Below are 23,597 nucleotides of genomic sequence, written 5' to 3'. Positions count from 1 at the left end.
TTAATGTTGCTTTTATCAGCAAAAGCAAAACCTGCTTCATGTTTTTTGTAGGATGCTACATGTTTTGTAGTTTTTGTAGTCTACATTATTTTAAGTTTTCCTCATTATTTCGGTAAAACTGGTTGAGGTGTTTTTACAAAAACTGATTTTTTTTCCTTCTCCAAATATTTTCCTAAGTGTTAAAAGATTCATTTGAATTTTGTGGATATCTTAATCACTTAAAATTGTTGTCTCCAAGATTGCTTCTTGAACAAATGGTAGAATAGTTTTAATCAACACCATCCCCTACCTTGGTGCATGTCTTGCTTTCATTTATTTTGTTGTTGATCCTAGGGATTGAACCTATAGTCTTGCATATGTTAGGCAGACATTCTAGCCCTGAGCTACATTTTTTACCCTTTTCATATTTTTGAGACAGGTTTGCTAATGGCTCATGTTTTCCTCAAACTTGTAATCTTCCTGCCTCATTCTCCAATAGCTGTGGTTACAGCCATGTACCACCACGTCTGAAGCAGTTTTTGCTTTCTGATAATGTGATTGAGTCTTAATTTTCACCAATCCTCACATATCATTTTAACTACAAAGTTTAAAGTTATTTCCATTGTTTGAGGTTATTAGGCAGTATTTGCTGTGATTGAAACATGATCAAGTGGAGGCATTGTGGAGGAGGGACGGTGAGTTAGGATTCTGGGAAATGCTCTTTTTGTTCTGTGAAGTAGAATTATATGAGGCTGTTGTTTTATTTTGTGGTTCAGGCTGGCCTCAAACTTGGGATGGCACTGCCTCAGCATCCCAAGTGCTGGGATTACAGGTCTGCATCACCATGCCCACCTTTTATCTTTTTTGGTTATATGATGTACTTTTATCAAAACCAAAGTTAAGCCATTGAGATACTTTTAATTCTTTATCAATTTTTCTGCAGGATATTCAAATCATTCATCTTCTTTTTACTGAGATTCTTACTATGATTTCTTTTACACATAAGTGTTTTGTTGATTTGATTTTTTAGTTTTTTGAGACAAGGTCTTGCTGTGCAGTTCAGGTGGTCTTGAACTCACCACGAGTTCAGGTTGGCCTTGAATGTGGTGATCCTCCTGCCTTATCCTCCAGAGTGCTGGGATTGCTGGGATTACAGGCCTGCACCACATGAGGTCTAAATAAACTTTAAAATGAGGGCTTGATTCCTTCCTCTTTAGTCTCATTGTTGTTCTTATCTAAATTTGTCCATTTTACGTTTTAACGTATGAGTCATTAACAAATTCTGTTCAACATTTTAGCCATTCTTATTTTCTTATATATAGACCAAGGAGAGCTGATTTGAGGCCTGGTTATATTTTTATTTTGGTACTGCTTCCCTCCCTCCCTCCTTCCTTTCCTTTCCTTTTCTTTCTTTATTTCGTCCTGTCCTGTCCTGTCCTGTCCTGTCCTGTCCTGTATGTTTTCATACTGGCTGCCAGTGATTATAGGCAATCTAGTTTAGGCCATATTTCTGTATGAAAGAAACAAGAGGTACTGCTGTTAGTCCAGAGGCTGAGATAGGTGGTTTGGGGCCAACCTGGACAATTTAATGAGACTCTGTTACATATAAAATTAAAAAGGGGCTGTGAATATACAAAATGTGATTTTAAAAAATAGTATATTTAAATAAAACTATTGCAGTAAAAGACACACTACCATTAGTCTTTCTCAAAATACTCCCCCTCGCTACAAATACTCATCTTCTCTTTCTTTTCCTCTTGCGGTTCTTCCTCTTCTCCCAGCTCTTCTTCCTCCTCCTTCCTCTTTCTCTTCCTCCTCTTCTTTTTCCTCCTTCCGCTTCCTCTTTGTCTTCCCTGTTCCATTCCTCCTCCGCCGCCTCCAGTGGACAGTGGGCAATGTCTTGGCTACGAATGGTTCAGGGTGGCCTTGAACTCGATGGTCCTTCTGCCTTAGGCTCAAGTGCTGAGATTAGAGCGGTGCATCACTGTGCCCAGCTGTTCCTGCCACTTTCTGAAGCAGTTCTGGAAGTCCTTGTGAGTGTTTTACTGTTGTACCTGCTTCTGTGTTCTGAATAGATTCAAAACATTTAGCAGATTCTTTTGACTCAGGAGTCAAAAATCACATAGTGCCAAATAGAGTGAATAAAGTAGATGAAGCACACTAGAATGTTTTTATGATCATTTCTATTGAGCAACAATAGCTATTGCATTTATTGTGTTTTATTACGATGTGTAAAGAGATTTATATAAGATGACTTCTAGAACTGCTTTAGAAAGTTGGATGAGTGTGTTCCAACTGAGGGAAGAGTATTTTGAGGTGAATGAATGGGAAATATGTCTCCCCTGTATTTAAAAAATAAATGTTCCCTGTAGTTTTTGATGATGCCTTGCAAAATTTAAAAGGGGCTGCAGATGCGTCATAGCTCAGTGATAGAAGCCTTTTCTAGCATATACCGCCCCTGGGTTCAGTCTCCAGTGCTAGGAAGAGTAAAGAGCTTTTTAAGGGTCAGTTTCACATCTTTTGTTTTATTGGAATACATATGTATAATTCATTTAGTTAAGAGACTTCTTACTTGTCTTAGTAAAATAGGATAATTTATGTGAAATATTGTAGATTGATTCAAGTAATACAGAATTTTTTTGTTTGAACTATAAATTTTTGAAGTATGGCACAGACCTTTTAAAAATTTTTAATTTTTGGATTGCAGGAATGCAAGACCATGCCTGGCTGCTTTTACTACTAGAAATTTCCTTTAAAATTTTTTTGTAATAGTTGGGTATGGTGGCTGAGGCAGGATGATAGTAAGTTCAAAGTGCAGCCTGGGAAATTTAGCCACTGAAGAGAGGTCTGGTCTCAAATTTTTAAAAAAGCTGGGGATATAGCTTAGTGCAAAATACCTGAGTTAACCTCCAGTTCTGTCCCCCTCCCTCAAGTTATGGAATAATTTAAAATATTTATGTGCCTTTGACAGTTAAATCTGTGAAAATAATAAACTTAGAGTAATCTGTTCCTCTCCAGTTTGTTTCAGTTTGTTCTTTCTCTTCTCCCAATAGGTAAACCTTTTTTTAAACCTTAACCTTTATCTTTCAGTATACATACAGAATTGTGTGCAGTGTAACAGTAGTTTGATCAGTGATGGATCTCAAATACAGTGGTAATCTCATAAGATTATAATGGAGCTGAGAAATTCCTGTGTGAAATTGCTTATGTATTTGCTGTTGTAAGCAAACTTACTGTGCTGTCGTCATAAAACAACACATATACACACATACATACATACATACATATATACATACAGTTATGGTGCAGTATAGAGATAGGCATGATGGTACATGCCTGTGATCCCAGCATTTGGGAGGCTGAGATAGACAGGTCTTAAATTCAAGGCCAGTCTGAGCTACATAGTGGGACCCTGTCTCAAAAGAAGAAACTTTTGTATATTACATAAAACTGAGTAACAGAAGACTCTGGGCTCTGTGTAATCCCGACACTTTGGAAGGCTGAAGGAGGAGGAACACAAGTTTGAATGCTCTTGGGGTGTATAAGGAAACTTTCAAAAACCAAGAGTTGGAGGTACAGCTCAGTGAAGGCTCTGGGTTCAATTTGTAGTCCTGGGGACAGGAAGGAACTCACAACAAAAATCAAATGGCTGTGTTGATTAGTTTGTGTGTTAGTATTGTATTTTATTAGCATACTGTATTCCTTTTACTTTTTAAAAAGGCTTACTGTAAAACAATACACCCTGTTACACTGGCAGCAGCCTTATACATATTGTATTTGCTATGTCTCTTGATTGCATCAACAGGCAGCCATTGAATGATCGGATTACATCAGTGATGGTGAACCTTTTAGAGCTTTCAAGGATACAAACAGCCCACTGTGGCACCCATAGAATAGCTACCACTGGACGGTATCATCTGTGTTAGTGCCGGTATACGTTATGATGTTTGTACAGTGAAGGAATTCATCTTAGGACATTTCTCAGAATGCGTTCCAGTCTTTAAGGGATATATTATTTTATATGCATTTAAGATATTCCCCCTCCTCAAAAAAGATATTCTTGTCCTCTTCCGTAGATGAAGTTAGGGGTACTTTTTAGGGGATTCTTGCATTGATAATTGGGTAGAAAGTTGGATTTTGTGACTATTGGTGCCTTAAGTTTGTGTTTTCTAAATTTTAGTGTCATGCAGCAATCACCACAGTCAGATTGTAGAACATTTTCATCCTTCCAGAAGTTCCACTGTACACATTTTCTGTTAATTCCTGTTCCACTATTAACCTAAGCAACCATTTCTTTTTGTTTTTTGATACCTGGGATCAAACTTGTGATTGTGCTTGCCAGGCAGGCACTTACGCTGCTGAACTAAATCTCTGTCGCAGCCACTGTTTCTGTTTCTCTGTCGTATTTGGATATTTTATATAAATGGGATATTTATTATAAATGGGATATTTTATATAAATATAAATTATATTTGTATAATTTTATATAAATATAAACTCATTTTCGACTTCTTTGACTTGCAGGTGTTTGAAGTGCATCCATATTGTGGCATATTCTAAAAGTTTGTTTCTTATAGTTGCCGACTAATATTCTATTGTATGAATATCCTATTTTTTGTTTATGCGTGTACCAGTTAACGGACTTTTGGATTATGTCTTAATTTTTGCTTTTATGAATAATGCTGCCTGTGTACATTTATAGATGTATCTATGTATGGACCTAAATGTTCATGTCTCCACGAATAGAATTGCTGATTGTACCATTTTAAATTTTATCAGTGATATACAAGTGCTCCAAATTCTCCACATTTTGCCGGTTCCTGGTGTTGCTGTTTGTTCTTGTAGGTGTGTGGCATATTTTCATATGCTTAAAAACCATTCATGTTTTCTTTGGCAAAATATTTATTCAGATTATTTGCCTGCTTTTCAGATTGGATTGTCCTGTTGACTTGAAGGAAATTTTTTTAAATGTTAAGGTTTATTAAATGACCATGTGATATAAAGAATAGTGACTATTACTAGTTTTCCCCCATGTTATTTATTATTGCATATTGGTTATACACATTATTGGGTTTTTCACTTTTGTAGATTCATACATGGATGTGTAATATACTTTGAATTATTCTCCCATCACTCTCCCTTTTCCACCCTTCCTCTTAGGTTTGTTTGTTTATTTTGCAGAGTTTGTGTGTTTAATGTATTTTGATCATACCCATCTCCCCTTTGTTTGCTAGTATCACGAATATAGCCCTCTGTCAGGTGTGTAGTTTGTAAATATTTTTCCCAGTATACCCTTTTCCTCCCTCCTTTCCTAGGCACAAAGAAGTTTTATTAAGCAGAAATTTAGAAGTACACATTCAAAGAAATAGAGTGCAGATTCACAAGAGAGAGGTGCCTATTTTTCATTTTCTTAATAGTGACTTAAAGTGCAGATTTTTAATTTGGGGGAAATTCTTTTGTGGAATGTGGATTTAACATCATATCTAAGAACACTTTGCCCCATTGGAAGCCTTGAAAACTTTTAAGTTTTACTTCTGACATTTAGTCTTGTGAATTTGAGTTAATTCTTAAATATGTTATAAAATAAGGGTCTTAATTTGTGAGAAGTATTTTTAAAAAGCCCTAGGATATCAGATTGTCTCACATATACCTCTTTTGGAGTGGGGATATAGCTCAGTGGCACAGTGCCTGCTTGGCAAGTGTAAGGTCCTTAAGTTAAGGTCCTAAGAATAAGGTCCAAAAAAAAAGAAAGAAAAAAGTATACCTCTTTTACCCAGTAAATTCTCTGGGCATTTTTTTTTTTTTTGTGGTCCTTTCGAGACAAAAAGTCTCACTGTGCAGTTCAGGCTGGCCTTGGTCTCACTTTGTTGCCCAGGTTGGTCTCTGAACTCCCAGGGATCCTCCTGCCTCAGCCCCCTGAGTGCTGGGATTAGAGGCATCTGCCACCACACTGGGCCCTTCTTTTTTGTAACAAACCAGTTAGCCATAAAAGTGGGGATTTCTTTCTGGACTCTCATTTCTGTCCTCTTATTCTGTATGCCTGTACTTTCATAGTTACTACACTGTTTTGATTAATGTGACTTTATTTAAAACCTTTTTAAACTTCAGTTTAAAACTTTTTCAACTGAGTTTTTTTTTTTTTTTTTGGTCTTTTTCCTTTTTATCGGTACTGGGGATCGAACTCATGACTGCCTGCTTGCAAGGCAGGCGCTTATGCTGCTGAGCTAAATCCCCAGCCCCCAACTTTAGTTTAAAAAACTGATGACCTAGATCATTTTATGTGAGTCCATGTAAATTTTATAATTGGTCTTTCAGCAGTCTTAAAAAAAGGCCCACCTGGGAGTTCATTGATTTTACAGATTGACTTGGGAAAAATGCTATTGTGATAGTTCTGAGTCTTCCAGTCCAGGAATATGGGATGTATCTTCAGATTTTCTTTCAGCAGTGTTTAGTGATTGTGAATGAAGTTAATTTCTGAGTGTGAATTGCTAGTATATAGAAATCCAAAATTAACATAAATATTAAATTTGTGTGCTGTGACTATGCTAAACTTACTCATTTGTTGATAGTTTATTTGTTTTGATGTGTGAATTTCTTGGGATTTTTCCATATGTAAGATTTATAATCTGTTTCAATCTGAATGCCTTGTGTACTTTATTGAATCTTAACTATAGTGGCCAAAATCTCAAATATTACTTTGTCTAGAAGTGGCAAAAAGTGTATCCTTTCCTTGTACCTGATCTTTAGAAATAATCCAGTGTTTTACCTTTTAAAGTATGATGTTGGCTGTGTATTCTAGTTTCATTTTCTTTTTAATATGAATGGAGGATCCCGTTTGGTATCACACACCTGGAACCCCAGCACTTGGGAGACTGACTGAGGCAGGAGGATTGCTGTGAGTACGAGGCTACATAAGTTAGTTCAAGAGCAGTCTGCACTGCGTAGTAAGACCTAGACTCACTAAAACAAAAAGAATGGGCTGGATATATTGCTGGATTCTGCTTACTGTTTTGTTAGATTTTTTATTTGTATCTTCACAGGGAACTCTTTGGTCTGTGTGTGTGTGTGTGTGTGTGTGTGTGTGTGTGTATCTGTATGCGTGTGTGTGTGTGCTGTGTTATCGAGCTCGAAAAAATGAGATGGGAATTATTTTTTCCTTCTTTAGTTATGAGTGTTATCTAACAATAAAAAACTTACTTTTGTTAGAATTTACCACATAAGGCATTCAGTCCTGGAGTTTGCGCCCTCTTTCTTTCCATTCTCTCTCTCTCTTAGACTTCTGTTTTTTCTTCTCTTCTTTTGTGTTGAGGTTTGAGCCCTGGCTTCAACCATACTAGGCAAGCACTTTATCCTTGAGCTGCATCTGCAGTCCTGAAGTTTTCTTTTTAGAAGAATTTTCAGTTATGATTTCAGTTTCATTTATTTAGTATACACCTGTAAGTTTTTCTTGTCGGTTTTGGACATGTGTGTTTTAGAAATGTGTCCATTTTCATCTGAGTTTTCTGATTGATTGGCATAAAGTTGTACAGAGTAGTTTTCTTTTACATTTCTGTAGGATACCAGTGGTCCTTTTCATTCCTGTTTTTGGTACTTTTTTTTTTTGTTTTTGGCTTGTTTTTTTCATACAGGGAATTGAACTCATGACCTTGCACTTGCCAGCCAGGCGCTTACGCTGAGCTGAATTAAATCCCCAGCCCCTGTTTTTAGTAATTTTTATCTTCTGTTTTCCTTGGTAATTTTCTTATTGGGTTTTGGGGAGCTAGAATCACCTTCTGGAGGTGATTTCTAGGTTCTTTCTGTCCTGAGCAAAGAATTGGTCAAGGCAAGTGCAAACTGTAGCAAAGTTTTATTAAAAATAAGAAGAGAAACAAGCTCTGCAGAGTGAGTTTGGGCCAGGTAAAAGGAAAAACTGTACACCCTACAGTGTGAGGGTGGGCCAGCCATGCAAGAGAGAGCATAGTGGCAGAAACAGTGTGCTGTTTTCCTATTGTCCACACCTTAGGCAGGTGTCAGTTATAGGCCTTCTGTTAAAAACCTGCTGTATTGCTGGGTGTGGTGGTGCATGCCTGTAATCTCTGAGACTGAGGCAAAACAATCATTGAGAGTTCGAGACCAGCCTGGACTGCAAAGCTAGCTCCAGCCAGAATTGCCTTGCAAGACCCTGTCTCAAAAGACTGAAAAGAAAAAACAGAAACAAGAAAACCATGCTCTATCTAGTTCTTAAGAGAAGTCCACATGCAGGGCTTGGGGGAAGTATTCTGTGTATGTGTGGGAGCATTTTGTAATTAACAGGTCACACTTGGTTCTCCAGCAAGTCCTGCTACACTGTAATCTTCTCTCTCAATTTTAGCTAACACTTGCCAAACATTTTATTTTTTTATTTTTATTTTTGGTCTTTTTGAGACAGGGTCTCCCTATGTAGTTCAGGCTGGCCTTGAGCTCACTCTGTAGCCTAGGCTGGTCTCAGCCCCCCGAGTGCTGGGATTACAGGTGTGAGCCATCACACTTGGTTTAAACATTTTAATTTTTTTTTTTTTTTTGTCTTTTTCCTTTTTTTTATCGGTACCGGGGATCGAACTCACGACTGCCTGCTTGCAAGGCAGGCACTTACGCCGCTGAGCTAAATCCCCACCCCAAACATTTTAATTTTTAAAAGCAGCAGTCCTCCTACCTCAGCCTCCCGAGTGCTGGGATTATAGGTTTATACCACTACACTCAGGTAAAATTTTTTTTGAGGCACAGTCTCACTAAATTGCCCAGGCTAGACTTGAAATTTTAATTCTCTTGCTTTAGCTTCACACAATGTATTGGTATTGTAGGTGCATATCACCATGACTGGCTGTTTTTATCTTTATTTGTTTTTATACCTCGTTTGAGTTTAGTTTGTTCCTCATTTCCAAAAAGAAACCTTATTGACTTGAAACCTTATTTTCTGATAGACTTTAAGATTCACAAGTCTTGCTGTGTTGCCCAGATTGGCCTTGAACTCCTGAACTCAGGTGATCCTCTTCCCTCAGATTCCCTAATCGAGGGGCTGCACTTGCATGACATCATGTCCAGCTTGGTAATACAGGCCTTTGAAGGTGGCATTTTCCTTGTAAACAGTGTGTTAGCCAGATTCTCAAAATTTTGTTATGTTTCATTTTTACTAAGAAAATGTTTTCCAATATTCCTTGTGATACCTTTTACCTGTGGATTACTTTAGTTTCCACAGATTTGGAAATTTTCCTGATTCCTTTCTTTCTGTTGATTTTTCAGTTTCTGTGGTCCAGACATTGTATAATGTTTAAGAGAAGCAAGCAGAGGCGCTGCTTTGGGTTAACTGTGATCCATTTGTCTCTCAATTGGGAATCAAAGAACATTTGTTGTTTTGGACAGGGAGTGCAGGGATGGGAATTGGATCTTTTTGCTGGCTTGTATTTATAGGTCATTTATAATTTGGGAGTTGTTCCTGAAGTTGAGGGACAACGTTCACTGTTCTGTGAGGAGACAGAAAAACCCTCAGATTCATCCTTAGTATACTTCCAGTTTATGACACAGATCATTTTGAATTCTGTCATAAGAATTCAAATCCAAAATTATGTTGTTTTTCTTTCCTATAGTCTTTCTCCATTTTGTTTTTTGCCTTTTTGTAGATTGTGAGTTGAATAGTGCTTTTCCTTTTCATAATTTTTACCATTGTAACTACATTTTGATTGCTTGAAAATTTATGATTAGCTAGCTAACTATCTGTATATGATAAAAACTGGTTGAAATTACGTATTTTCTGATGAGAAGATGCCTGGCTAATTTTAATAACCTTTGGAGAGAAGACTGACAAAGTGGACTAGATCATACAGTTGGGAGGAAAGGCACAGCATAAAGTAATATACTCTGATTTGAGATAAACCTGTAAGGAATATGGCATGGAAATGAAGTAAACCACTAGTACTTTTTCATTTCTTATAAGATATATTTTTTTTGTCTTGAGTTTAACCCACATCAATTTTGATCATCTTAACTCCTGTGTATGAACTATAATTTACTTTACTAAAATCTTTGCTTTCCTCCTCCTTCCCTTTAGGACATTTGCTGCAAGATCCTATTGCACCCACCAACTCCACCTGCCAACATTATGTCTGCAAAACTTGTAAAGGCAAGAAAATGATGATGAAACCTTCATGTAGCTGGTGCAAAGACTATGAGCAGTTTGAGGAAAACAAGCAATTAAGCATTCTAGTGAATTGTTACAAAAAGCTATGTGAATATATAACACAGACTACACTTGCACGGGATATCATAGAAGCAGTCGACTGTTCTTCAGATATTTTGGCTTTGCTTAATGATGGGTCACTGTTTTGTGAGGAGACAGAAAAGCCCTCAGATTCATCCTTTACTTTGTGTTTGACACATTCCCCTTTACCTTCAACTTCAGAACCAACAACCGATCCTCAAGCTAGTTTATCCCCAATGTCTGAAAGCACCCTGAGCATTGCTATTGGCAGTTCTGTTATCAATGGTTTGCCTACTTACAATGGGCTTTCAATCGATAGATTTGGTATAAATATTCCTTCACCTGAACATTCAAATACAATTGATGTATGTAATACTGTTGACATAAAAACTGAGGATCTGTCTGATAGCCTGCCACCTGTCTGTGACACAGTAGCCACTGATTTATGCTCCACAGGTATTGATATCTGCAGTTTCAGTGAAGACATAAAACCTGGTGACTCTCTATTGCTGAGTGTTGAGGAAGTACTCCGCAGCTTAGAAACTGTTTCAAATACAGATGTTTGTTGTCCTAATTTGCAGCCGAACTTGGAAGCCACTGTATCCAATGGGCCTTTTTTGCAGCTTTCTTCCCAGTCCCTTAGCCATAATGTCTTTATGTCCACCAGTCCTGCACTTCATGGATTGTCATGTACAGCAGCAACTCCGAAGGCAGCAAAATTGAATAGAAAACGGTCCAGATCAGAAAGCGACAGTGAGAAAGTTCAGCCACTTCCAATTTCTACCATTATCCGAGGCCCAACACTGGGAGCATCTGCTCCTGTGACAGTGAAGCGGGAGAGCAAAATTTCTCTTCAACCTATAGCAACTGTTCCCAATGGAGGCACAACGCCCAAAATCAGCAAAACTGTACTTTTGTCTACTAAAAGCATGAAAAAGAGTCATGAACATGGATCCAAGAAATCTCACTCTAAAACCAAGCCAGGTATTCTAAAAAAAGACAAAGCAGTAAAGGAAAAGATTCCTAGTCATCATTTTATGCCAGGAAGCCCTACCAAGACTGTGTACAAAAAGCCCCAGGAAAAGAAAGGGTGTAAATGTGGGCGTGCTACTCAAAATCCAAGTGTTCTTACATGCCGTGGCCAACGCTGCCCTTGCTACTCTAACCGCAAAGCCTGCTTAGATTGTATATGTCGTGGCTGCCAAAACTCCTATATGGCCAATGGGGAAAAGAAGCTGGAGGCATTTGCTGTGCCAGAAAAGGCCTTGGAGCAGACCAGGCTCACTTTGGGCATTAATGTGACTAGCATTGCTGTGCGTAATGCTAGTACCAGCACCAGTGTAATTAATGTCACAGGGTCCCCAGTAACCACATTTTTAGCTGCCAGTACTCATGATGATAAAAGTTTGGATGAAGCTATAGACATGAGATTCGACTGTTAAATCAGTGAGTCTTGAAGCCTACCTCTGGTAGGGAAATAGCTAGTTTTACGGCAGCTATGGTTCTGTTGGTTTAACTTGCCGGAGCTCCTGCATATAGATCACTTGTATCAAGTGTTTTCATTGCTAAGTTATATGTGTTAGTGTCGGGGAAATAGTTTGCAGATAATGGAGGAGTAACCCTACAACTATATGTCCTTAGTTCTTACAGAACCTCATAGTTTGAGAACAAATGCTGATGCAACTGATTTATACAAAATGAACTTTGGCAAGGAAAATAAAACATTAACCTCATTGTTAATGGTCATGCTTTGTGCATAATCAAAGTTTATGATTAAATGTAAGGAATTGGTATCCAGTCAGTCTACAAAGATTGTGCTGTTTTTTGGTGGGAAAGTAGCCATTAGTTTATTCAGGAGATTGATTCAGTGCTGCCTTCAGGTGCAACATTGACCTCCTGTTGAAAGCTGATGTATCCAGCTCAACCTTTGTGCTGACATAATACCATTTCTGATCATGAAAATTGGCTACTGGTGTATGTAGCAGTCCTTAAATCAGCAGTATTATGAAAGAAAATTTGCCTCTCATTAGAATGTTCAAGAAATCTGTCCTTTAAAAAGTGAACAAACTGAAATTTTGTCAGACTGCAAAGTTTAGTTGTCTATGCTCCAAAACTCTTCGTGACAGTTAAACCCCCTTTTTAGTTAAGTCTGACTCATTTCTGGAAAAAATTCTAAATCCTTCACTTTGAGCAATGTTCTGATTGGATAAATCAACACTTAATCTGGCAGTAACTGAATCTAGACTAGTATGTGACACAATTTTTAAAATTAGATTTTATTTAGAAATTGGGATTTATTTAAAATAATTTCAGAAATAATGCCCCATGACTTACCCAGATTTATGCATATTTATTGTCATTGACTGATTGATTTTTGTTTTCTCTATTTGCCACATACTTTATTTTGAATATGCTCCTATTTTTTTTTAAGGTGCTATTCATTATGAAGACTTCTTTACTGAGGCCTAATAACAATGTCTTTTAGGAAGCCTGTGCATTTAGGTAGGTTTGAAGTTAGGGGGATTTTCTTTAGAATACTCTTTTGCATGTAAAGCACAAACTGTGTTTCAGTTTAAATAGATTTCTTCCCTTTAGTTTTTATGGGGAAGGCAAACATTCTGTTGAAAGGAAATCTAGTCAGTTGCTTCAAAGAGCACAGCCCAAGTATCATAAGGACTGACTAGGTGTAAAGAAATAACCTTATGATTTAAAAGAAGTTGCTGCTTTGACAGTGCTTAAAAAAAAAATACTGCTGGAAAAGTTCCAATTTCTACTACGTTCACCATCTCTAGTGAGATTTGATGTGTTGAAGTAATGTTTTGATTTGGCACACAGCATGTTCAATGATGGTTACTCGCTTAGTACAAACATGGAGAAGAAACCCGAAACCTTTGGACACAGAGCAGATGACACCTCCTTCTGTTTTGTAGTGTACCCTGGTGTCATTTTCTGTGAATGTGGTCAGGTAGAATTGTTTTTGTTGTTGTTGTTGGGCTTTTTTTTTTCCAGTCTCTTGGTGGGGTGGGGGTGGGCTAAAGCCATAGGAAGAAAAATGTGATGTATGTGTCCAGTATGTACTATTTTGTTTTTGTTTTGCAAGAAGAGTTGAACTATTTTTGATAACAAGAGTAAATGGTGGAAAATGCTTCTTAGTTGTCTTGTCTTTATTTGCTTTCCAAGTTTTGGAATTTTATTTAATTCCTTTAAGTGTTAGCAGTGTCTTTTAAACATGTATTTACCTAAAACTTGTAACAGTTTTGTGTTGAACCCAGATGCCCTGCTATATAAACTTGTAAATCTGTTTTATTCACTGATTACTGCAAAGATGATTAGAAATGAGATTGTACACATGGATGATTACAATATATTTTGCAAATCTCCCAAACTTTCCTAATATGATCTTAAAATTCATGGAGTACTTTATTGCTTCCCAAGTTTGATAATCTTGGTTTTGTGTTTTTTGATGCATGGGAGGTTGGCAATATAGACAAAGTGAAAATCATTATTAGTATGTGAGGACCTTGATTGTTATGTAATATTGCCAATGATGAATTCAGGTTGTTTTTAGCACAAGTTTCTCTTTTTTTATGCTGGTATTCTCACTGCCACATTTTTGAAAACCTGTATTACACCTTAAAATCTATCAATAAATGATAGTTTTCTAATTCTATGTTGTAGAATACTGAGGAGTTTGGGATAGCATGCTTTGAATGGTCTGTATTGATTTGGGGAAGAGTAATTACAGTGCCTTTGTATGTATGTATTTATTTTAAAAACCTTGAGTTAAGAATGCCGACTTAGGAAATTACTGAAGTAACTGGATTTTACTTCAGCAGGATATGAAACTGCTGAAATAAGAACAGCAATTAATATGAACATTTTCAGTGTCTTTTGATTGTTATTAATATAAAGAGTCAAATCATCTTTTCCCTTAGTTTTCGAGCTGACAAGTTATATTTTTGGTTAGTCCCATGAAGTATACATTTAAGAGTGCTTTTTTATTTCATTGTGTTCTTAGTTTTCTTGAAACAATCTGTGGCAATCTTGTTGAAGAAAAGTTTTATAACAGACAAAATTTTTCTATACCAGAGGTGGCACATTATATACTTTAGGAAATACTAAGTTCAGAGTGTGTTGTCTGGATCTAATACTTTGCTAATTTACTTTTCCACCTTTAAAAAAACTGAACCTTATGTACCCAGTAACACGCAATTATATGTTCTTTTAAAACCACATATTATAGATAAGGTTAATGTCCACTTTGGTCCTTGTGAATCTTTCACTCTCAAACTGGGGTCCTTCTTCCTATTACAATGTTTCCAGGGGATCAAAAAGTTATTCTCTTAGAAACTCAAGTTTCATCACAGTGTTACTCATTCAGATATAGTGAACATGATTCATATTTGACAAAATTTTATTTAGTTTTGCAAAAAGGGGAAAAACAAAAGTTTTTAAGTCATGCAGCCTTTCCCACTCAAACACATCTTAACATTTCCAAAAGTTGAGCAATGACTTGTTAACTCTAAAGTTCTATATAAACAACTTGAACAATACAGTGACAGGTAAGATGCAGGGCAAATATACAGAGTTTTATTAGTTCAGTTACCTTTGCAATTAATGTTATGCTGTGAAACTTGTTTTTCATTAAATAGCATTAAGATCATGGTAACTGTTAACCTTTTATCAAGGATTCTGGGATGTTATAACAATTTGAAATTTCCAGTTTGGCAATAAGTATATACTTAGCATTATTTATTTAGCATACCTTATCAAAAAGTCAAACATACTATCCTAGTTCCTCAGAATTCACATTCCTTGTATTCAACTCTAAGAAAGGAGTACAGTGAATCACATGCTTGTATTTGTTAAAAATGTAATTTTGGGTAAGCCAAGTTAAAGATGGTGATAACTTTATTTCTATAGTTTTAAAGCCAAATATTCATCAGAGTCAAAGAAGATTTTAATAAAGAAAAAACAGGCAAAGCAGTAAAGCCAAATAGTAATGAAAATACATTGTAAAAGTGAATTTTAGTTTCACTGTTGAGCCTTAGAAAATTTTGAGTAATAAAACCTTTAAACTATATCTGGTTCCTTAAAGTATAACCTTTTGTATTTTTATCTGAACAATTTTTAAAAATTACTTTCCCTGGTAAAAGCTCAATGGAATTGGTAGTAAATTTCACGTGTCACAAATTTTTAAGTATATTTAATCATAGAAGTACACATACAGGACACCAGGAGATCTCGTAAGGGGCAGGATGGCTAGGATTGGTAACTTTATTGTACACTGTCGTCTTTTCTCCATCTTTTGCTTACTGTTGCCCAGTGTTAGGTTATTTTGGTGTTGGCCTGTAGACCAGTCAGAGGAACCAAGATGAAGTGGAACGTGAAGCTGTTCTGACAGTTTTAAGACTCCTCAATTTAAAAAGTGTAGGGCAAAAGTCAATGACTGACATATGCTGAGAAACTGCTTTGAAGGGATTTCATTTCTTAGAAATATCCATTCTTTTAATAGTGCTCCCTGCTACAAGCTACATACTGGTCTGTTGAAAACAATGCAGGATTCTGAATTGAACACATACACCACTGTAGAAAGTAACAGCTTTCTTTTATGGGTGCCATCATGATTTGCTTCCATTTTTGTAATAAATATTGAGGTGGATGAAATATCTGCATTAATAGTTTGTTTTCAACATTAAGGAATAAGAGTTAGATTGAGGCTTTTACTGTTGATATTCAGTGAAGAAAAGACTGTCGAAGAATTCTTAATACTGTATCACTATTCCTTTTAAGTCTTCAGAACTTATGCTATAAAGAGGGGGCCAGATAATTTGGAGGTTAATGAATGATTTAGTAGTTTCCTATGAGTGTTAAGAGACTTTTCAAGTATGAGTCAAATTTCTGTACTTGGTATCATTTAAGAAGTTTCTCTTGTGATTTTATATTAAGATCCACAATAAAGATGGGGAGGTTGCTAGAGCTTGCCATTTAAATCGGAAGGCCCAGTGGTTATAATACCTGAGGATATAAAGTGACTAGCAGTTTGGCAGGTCATTGTGAAATTACATTAAACCAGGTAAGTTCAAGATCTCTGAACTCCAGTACACATAATTAAAGGAAGTCTCTTGAGATGTTTTGGCAGTGCTTTTATTACTAGGACTAAGTCAATTCTGGAGGCCCTGACTACATTTTCAAGTTCCAGAATTTTCTGACTCGTTTCCTGCTAGTGAACATTTCCTCCAGGCTCCATAGGAGCCCTGTGAGCCTCAGGGATGCTGGCCAATACTGAATCAACTTCTGTGCAGAGGATGAACTACTTGGCACTGTCCCCAAGGGACCAAGTTACATTCAGGGGTGTAAGAGTGCTGATGTGCAGACTTTGTGAAGTGATGGTACGTTGTTTCAGACACTTCGAAGGAAAAGCTCTGCAAGAATCAGGCAAACAAGTCTATGTAGACCCACTGCTTAAAAACAGTTAAAAATGTTCCTAGTGCCGATACACACTTGGAGAAATCAAAGCCTTTAAGAAGCACTATGCAAACTAGGGCATCTCTTCACAAGAAAACATTTAAATACAGGTCTTCCTCTCATGTTGATCTTGGCAGCTACTCTTCATCCACTGACTGAAGCTTTCCACATTGCTCTGAAAGGCTTGAGGTTACTATTTTATTGCTTTTGTTTCCAAGTTCAGAGGGAGAGGTGGGTTCATCTGTTTCATAATCTTCAAAGGAGCTGAAAAGGAAGCAAGAGGGTGTGATTTTTAAGTTTCAGCATGTGGGTAGAGGTCAGCGTGGCAAATCAGAGCATGAAGAACAGCCTGCAAAAATAGTTCAGTTACTAAATACTACTAAACAAATGAACTGATACTTAGACCAGAGCATTTTCCCTGTACCTTAAAGTCAACTCCATGTCACAATTTGTCAAAAATACACTCTATTGAACCTTTAATAGGCTTGTTAACAAACAGCATTACTAAGCTTGAGTGTTTTTATTAAAGTTTCCCATGCACAATGGGGAACTTGCTTAGCTCTGAAAATGCTGTAGAGGTTTCTTGCCTGGTTTTCAGTAAACACTTTTAGATGTGTAAGTGTGTGCAGAAAGCAGACTAAAGTCAATTAGGGATTTCCTTTCATTCTGCTTTGCAGAATGTCACATATCTAGATGTTTATCCTGAGAATTCCCTCTGTTTGCTTTCTTACAGAGGTCATTGCCTTGAATTTAATGTTTTCTGGGCTATACTTGAGTATATTTTAGACAAACATGAAAACTTTATTTCTTTTGAATGTTAGCTGCTTTATTTATTGAGCTGAGCTTTTATCATGCTGTAAGGATAACCCAGGGTCTACATCCCCAGCAATACCGGTACTGCTGCCCTTTAAGTTGAAACAGGGTCTGTGTCCTAAATTGCCCAGGCTCTGTCTGAGTTTATGATCCTCTGCCCACCTTTCTCAGGAATGCTGGGATTATAGGGGTATACTACCAGTGCCTGGCTTGAACTGATAAAATATTTTGAGGCTACATCTGAGCCCAGAAAAATATACATGGTCATTTACTAAAGCACGATAATTATTTGCTACCATTAACCCTTTGCAGAAACCTACAACAGTGGAGCAGAAATTTCTATACATATAGTCCTTTTAAAACAGTATCAAGGCCAACCAGTGGAAGGAAAAATACACCAAAGTGGGTATACCCAGTGTAGGATACTTGTTCACATTCCTAGATAGGGTCTAATGTAGTTCAATCTGGCCTCAAACTTGGTTTGCCTGTGTTAGCCGTCTTGAGTGCCTGGATTACTTGCTTCTAGTTTAAACTTTGTTTTTTCCCCTTTTTGACAGTACTAAGGATCAAGCGCAGGGCCTTCCATACACTAGGCAAAATCTCTACCACTGAATTACTATCCCTGTCTCCCCCTCAGCCCTCACTGGTCTTGCTATGTTGTTCATGCTAATTTTCAACTTCTGAACTGAAGTGATTCTCCTGCTTCATCAGCCTCCCCTATAGCTAGGACTACAGGTTTGTACCATGGCACCCAGTTCCTAAAACATTTCTTTTTTTTTTTTTTTTTTTTGTCTTTTTCTTTTTATCAGTACCGGGGATCGAACTCACGACCGCCTGCTTACAAGGCAGGTGCTTATGCCGCTGAGCTAAATCCCCAGCCCCCCTAAAACATTTCTGAGGTCAGACTTTAAAAAAGGCTACCTGGTGTTCCTTACGAATACTAGTTAATATTATCAAAAATTTATTTACAACTTCATCATTTTACAAAAGTACTAGTTCCCAATCTCCTGGGGCCTCAAAGGGGTAGATAAAAAGGCAACAGGTCGGTAACAGAATAGGAATGAAGCTTCAGGCTGCAGACTGCTGACTTCATTGGGAACTGTGAAATGCTCAAATGTCAACTATTAGCAATGCATTGTCAGACCCTGGGACTGCTTATTTACTTTCAGAGTGGAAGACATTTTCTATGCCTTGGTGTACTGACTTGCTGTTTGCAAGCTATCAGTGTCTAAAGCACTTTACTGTGGGCTTAAAGAGTTAAAGTTTGAAGTGAGACTAAGTGTTTGAATGTCTGTTACTAAGCATGAGCTACATGTTAGCAAGACAAAAGCAGCCCTTTCTTGAACTACTTGTAGCAAATGGAGGACAAGTGGGCCAGCAGTTGAGCTTGTTTGCTTTTAGCGAATGGGCTTTGGAATTAGACCCTGAAGTCAGGTTTCAGTATGGATTTATCACTTAGTGTGATTTTGGGCATGTTACTTTACCTGACTGTATCAATTTCCTCATGAGTTTTTGCCTCAGACAGGTGCAGATAAGGGTCTGATCACAAACTTGGCAAATGTTAACTACTCTTGGTGCTGGATGAGTAGTGGGACTTACTGGAGTGTGATGGTGACACCTTGTTTTGGGGTCAGTTACAGTTTTATGCTTGTGAATTAAATTTTAGCCTTCTTTATTTCAGTGTCCTTGAGATACTTCCCTTAGGTGGTATTGCACCTGGGAGGTGACTTTACCCCTAGGAGACATTTGGCAATGTCTGGAGACATCTGATTGTCACAATTGGGTGGGTCGTATAGGAATCTAGTTAGGTACAATTTAGGAATATTGCTAAACAACTTACAAGAAGCATCCAGTCTGAAAGTCTGCCATTGAACAGTGTCAGCTAGGTTATGAACTATGCTCTTATTGTGTATTTCCCTGCCAGTCCTTAGTCTTTCTCAAGCTTTACCCTCCATTTGTTCTGCTGTGGCTTCTAAAATTGTATGTCTAATCTTCGTATCCTTCTAAACCAGATACGTGGATACCTCATACATACATCTGTCTACTAGGTGTTCTTCTGGGATGGCAGCATGTATTAACATGAACTCATCTTTCCCACTGTCTCTGTTCCTGCTACTGTAGTCAGCAGTACCATCATCTCCTCAAAGATAGAAACCCTGTTATTCCATTCTTTCCCCCTCCCCCACCTCTTTAAATCTCTTACCTACTTACAGTAGTAGACAGCTCTGCTTCTTCCTCCCTTCTGCTGCTACTTAGTTCAGGCCACCATACTTTTTTGCTTATATTACAATAGTTTTCTAAAAATTGGTCTTTTTGCCTTTACTTTTGCCATATACCCTTTGATACTGCCATACCAGGCAGTTCACCATGATGGAATGGGTCATGGTCTTGGGATTTAATGCCACTGTATGTTTTTCAGTGGCTTGTTACCCTTTGTTCTACCTAACTCATGTTCATCACTTAAAAGTCTCCCGATTGCTTACTCCTGATTTACCCTCACCTTTTATTTAGATGTCTTAATGGTTTCCTAATTTATCTCCCTACTATTACATCTCTACTATTATACCTCCAGTAACAGAATAATGTTCAAAAGTATACGTGGGATTATGACTTTCTTGCTTTAGCAGCTTTCAAGCTCTATATGATCTCTTCCCTGCTAAATTTCCCAATCACATTTCCCTCTGTTAAATGCTGAATATAATAGGTTTACATTTTTTCCCACAATGCTATTTATTTGCTTTAAAATCAGTATACATTTTCCCCTTTAGGGCATTTTTGTTCTTTGATGTTTGCAGCACTTCTCAACTTTTAGGTCTCATCACTTATGAAATTCTTCCTACCCCCCATTATTGGTTCCTTCGTAATTTTTTTTTTTTTTTGTCTTTTTCTTTTTTATCGGTACCAGGGATCGAACTCACGACCGCCTGCTTGCAAGGCAGGTGCTTATGCCGCTGAGCTAAATCCCCAGCCCCCGGCTCCTTCATAATTATGTAATTGTCTTTTCTCCCACTGGACTGTAACGTGTCCATTTTACAACTCATTGATTTCTTTGGGCTAGAGGAAAGTAACTGGCATGTGTCCTAACGCTCTTGTGAAACAGCTGTTGGGGAAAAGTAGAATCCAGAAAAAACGAGGAAGGTGCAGGACTCATCTGGAAGTCACTTGAGTCAGATCTGCAAGAGTCTTACTACTCATTTGGAGCATTTCTGTCTCCAGAAACTGTTGAGAACGTGAAGTTATATTACCCGACTTCTAAGTGACCACTTCTGAGTTTAGGTCACTAGGATTCTTCAGGGTTAAAATGAATATTTTTGTTAAGTTTTCAATGTGGCCATTTTTGAATAAGCAGAGGGGGTCAAGATTAAGGCAGAACTTTCGGGGTTCTCAGTCTATTAGAAATCACATAGCAAACTAAAATTCTATTCCTTAAGATAGTAGTATAAGCACTAAGGGACGTAATAAGTCATGTAATTCTGCCAGCAATGTCACTGCATTTAGAAACCTACTTCCCTAAGTAAGGTTTCCACTTCAAATGTGCAGTTTCCGGCAAAAGTATTAATGTTGGTTGTGCAGGTTTCCTGGGTTGGAAATACAGTTAACACATGAGCAGTGACTGCCACATATGTGTTATGAGAAAGGACTATACACAGTTTCAGGTGCTGTCTGGTAGTTTGGTTAGATTCCAATTTCTGGGACTCCTTCTACAGAGACAGGAATAAATATTTGATTCAGGGCTTGTCTGAAAGGTAAGACGTAGTTACATGCTCAGAATAAAATGTTAAATAGCTCTTTAATTTGTAGTTTTAAAACTTTTATACTACAGAAATAGAAATGTGTGAATTTTATTTTATATATTTAAAACTTCTGGCCATTAAATGAAACCTAAAATTTGCATATTTAGTTCACTAAATTTTCTTACATAGTATCCAGAAAATCTTTTTGTTCTAGCTCTTTAAGTTTCCTAATATATACCACCACCACTTTCCTGCCTCAGAAAGCTGAACTTTTAAAAATTTTTTTATTTTCTGAAATGTTTATTATTATTTAGTCCAAGCTGGACAATTCTGCCAGCCGCCTGAGTGCTGAGAATTGGTGTGGGCCACCATGCCCTTTTGCACTTCACTTTTTTTTTTTTCTTTTGTGACAGTGTCTCACTTTGTAGTGTAGGCTGGCCTTGAACTTGTGCTGATCCTCCTGCCTCAGTCTTCCAATTACAGGTGGGAGATTACACTGGGATTACAGGTGTGTGTCACCACACCTGGCTCTGCATTTCACTTTTTTTTTTTTTTTTTTGGTCTTTTTCCTTTTTATCGGTACCGGGGATCGAACTCACGACTGCCTGCTTGCAAGGCAGGCACTTATGCCGCTCAGCTAAATCCCCAGCCCCTGCATTTCACTTTTGAGGGCACCACACAACTACAGGAAGCACAGGTGCTATGTGAGTTTGTTGTTAGATAGAAAGCAACTGGTGAAGTTTTAAGTTTTCTGAAGGTTATACCATCTGGGCTCTTGCAGGCTGTAGTGCTTGAGTACTGTTGTTTTCTGTGCCATTCAGAAACAGGATCTCTTACATCCCTAACAGTCTGCCAGATGATGGGGTCAAGACTTAAGAAAAGGTTCTTTGCCTCTGAACAGCCCATATTCTTGTATGATTCCAGCCCATTTGGGGGGGGACACATATATGCTAGCTACTGCTGGACACATATATCATGTTTAATTCTCAGTAAAATTTTTGCTGGTCACACACATATTTATGCGCATGGACTGTGCTATGTACGGTACGTGGGAATCAAAGTGACAAGGCAGGTATGCAATGGAATACAGCTGGTTAAACTGTTTTGGACCAGTTAAGGAACAGTGATGAAGGTAACAGAAGTGGTAATAAAAAATAGCCATTGTTTATTTGTTAAAAGGATACACATATGCCTAAGGGCTTAATACTATGTATACTTTGTTTTTTTGGTACCGGGATTGAATTCATGATCTAGCACCAGGCAGGCGCTCATTCCACTGAACTAAATCCTCAGCATTATTATGTATACTCTTATTAAATCCTTAAAATAGGTTGGTGTACCAGGTACTCCTCCCCACCCAGAGCTGGGAAATGAACTCAGGGTCTCTGCACTAAGCTATACTCCCCTTTAAAACATTCTAAATTTTGAGACTGGTTTCACTAAACTCTCTTATGTTTGCCAGGCTAGGGCCACATTTGTGATCCTCCGGTCTTAGTCTCCCTGAATTCTGGAATTAGAGGTGAGATGGTATCCTTACTGAAGAGGGGATTCTGAGGCCTGTAATGATAGCTTGTAATTGGCAGGGCAAGGATGTGAATTTAGGTTTGCCTAACACCAAATTTCATGCTTTATCCATGATGTTATATACTGTATTTCTTAGATGGAGAATAGCTGTGTGCCCGGGTACTTTACATATACTATTCCAGATTCTCAGACCATCTTGGAAGCTAGTTGCTGGTATCATCTGAAACTGAGCCTCAGGAGTCCGGTAACTGCCAGCTGGTGAGTAGACCAGATCTGTCTGCCTTCTAACCCTCTGCTCTTTCTATGATACCAACATTCTTTCTCCTTTTACAGTATTTGAGTGTGGAAATTTTGTTTGTCATTTAGACTTGCCTGATGGATGTGTAACTCCTCATAGATGAAGCCTAGGTGGTGTGGCCTTGGCTGTGACATCTAGCCTTGCTTTGGAACCATTCAGCTGGTGTGCCTGTAAATGGGCCTTCCCCTCCCTTCCTGATATTCTAGTACTTGTTCCCCAGGCTGGGACTGCTGCGAGTCCCCTTCTCTGGAGAACTCACCCACATCTGTTCTATGCAGGCCTTATCTTATCTCCCACCACATGAGAACAGGTGTATCCAGCAAGAGCATCTCATATACACTGGTCAGATTTCACTACAGCTGGTCTGTGTCTCTCATGACCCTTTACTTGTATTTCTGTTTCCTTTGCCTTTCTATGCACACTGGCATTTTCTTGTAGAGCCGTTACAACCAGGAAAAGAAAAAACAACTTTTGCTTGAATCAGTTACTTACTGTTAGCTGTCATTAGATTCTCTTGTTTTTATTTAAACGTATTTCTGAGTGGTTAGACCTACCATCTATTTTCCCT

The 23,597-nt window shown here is 37.8% G+C and overlaps 2 protein-coding genes across 4 annotated transcripts in view; one reads left to right on the top strand and one right to left on the bottom strand.

Moving 5' to 3' along the window:
- The window catches only part of Msl2 (MSL complex subunit 2), a 36,747-nt gene extending 22,885 nt beyond the window's left edge, over window positions 1-13,862 (top strand). Inside the window, exon 2 of the mRNA XM_003476735.4 lies at window positions 10,043-13,862. Coding sequence (XP_003476783.1) covers window positions 10,043-11,634 — 1,592 coding nt within the window. The 3' untranslated portion in view covers window positions 11,635-13,862. The remainder of the gene's footprint in view (window positions 1-10,042) is intronic.
- A 726-nt stretch (window positions 13,863-14,588) lies between these two features.
- Window positions 14,589-23,597, bottom strand: part of Ppp2r3a (protein phosphatase 2 regulatory subunit B''alpha) — a 161,984-nt gene continuing 152,975 nt past the window's right edge. For all 3 annotated transcript variants that reach the window (XM_063249039.1, XM_063249040.1, XM_063249042.1), the window contains one exon: window positions 14,589-16,924. In XM_063249039.1, coding sequence (XP_063105109.1) covers window positions 16,798-16,924 — 127 coding nt within the window. In that variant the 3' untranslated portion in view covers window positions 14,589-16,797. The remainder of the gene's footprint in view (window positions 16,925-23,597) is intronic.

This window comes from Cavia porcellus, unplaced genomic scaffold (assembly GCF_034190915.1).
Source record: "Cavia porcellus strain 051 isolate PalLab524CR breed Dunkin Hartley unplaced genomic scaffold, mCavPor4.1 scaffold_5, whole genome shotgun sequence".
NCBI lineage: Eukaryota > Metazoa > Chordata > Mammalia > Rodentia > Caviidae > Cavia > Cavia porcellus.
The sequence above is the reverse complement of the archived record's forward strand: the minus strand, read 5'-3'. Positions and strand labels throughout refer to the sequence as shown.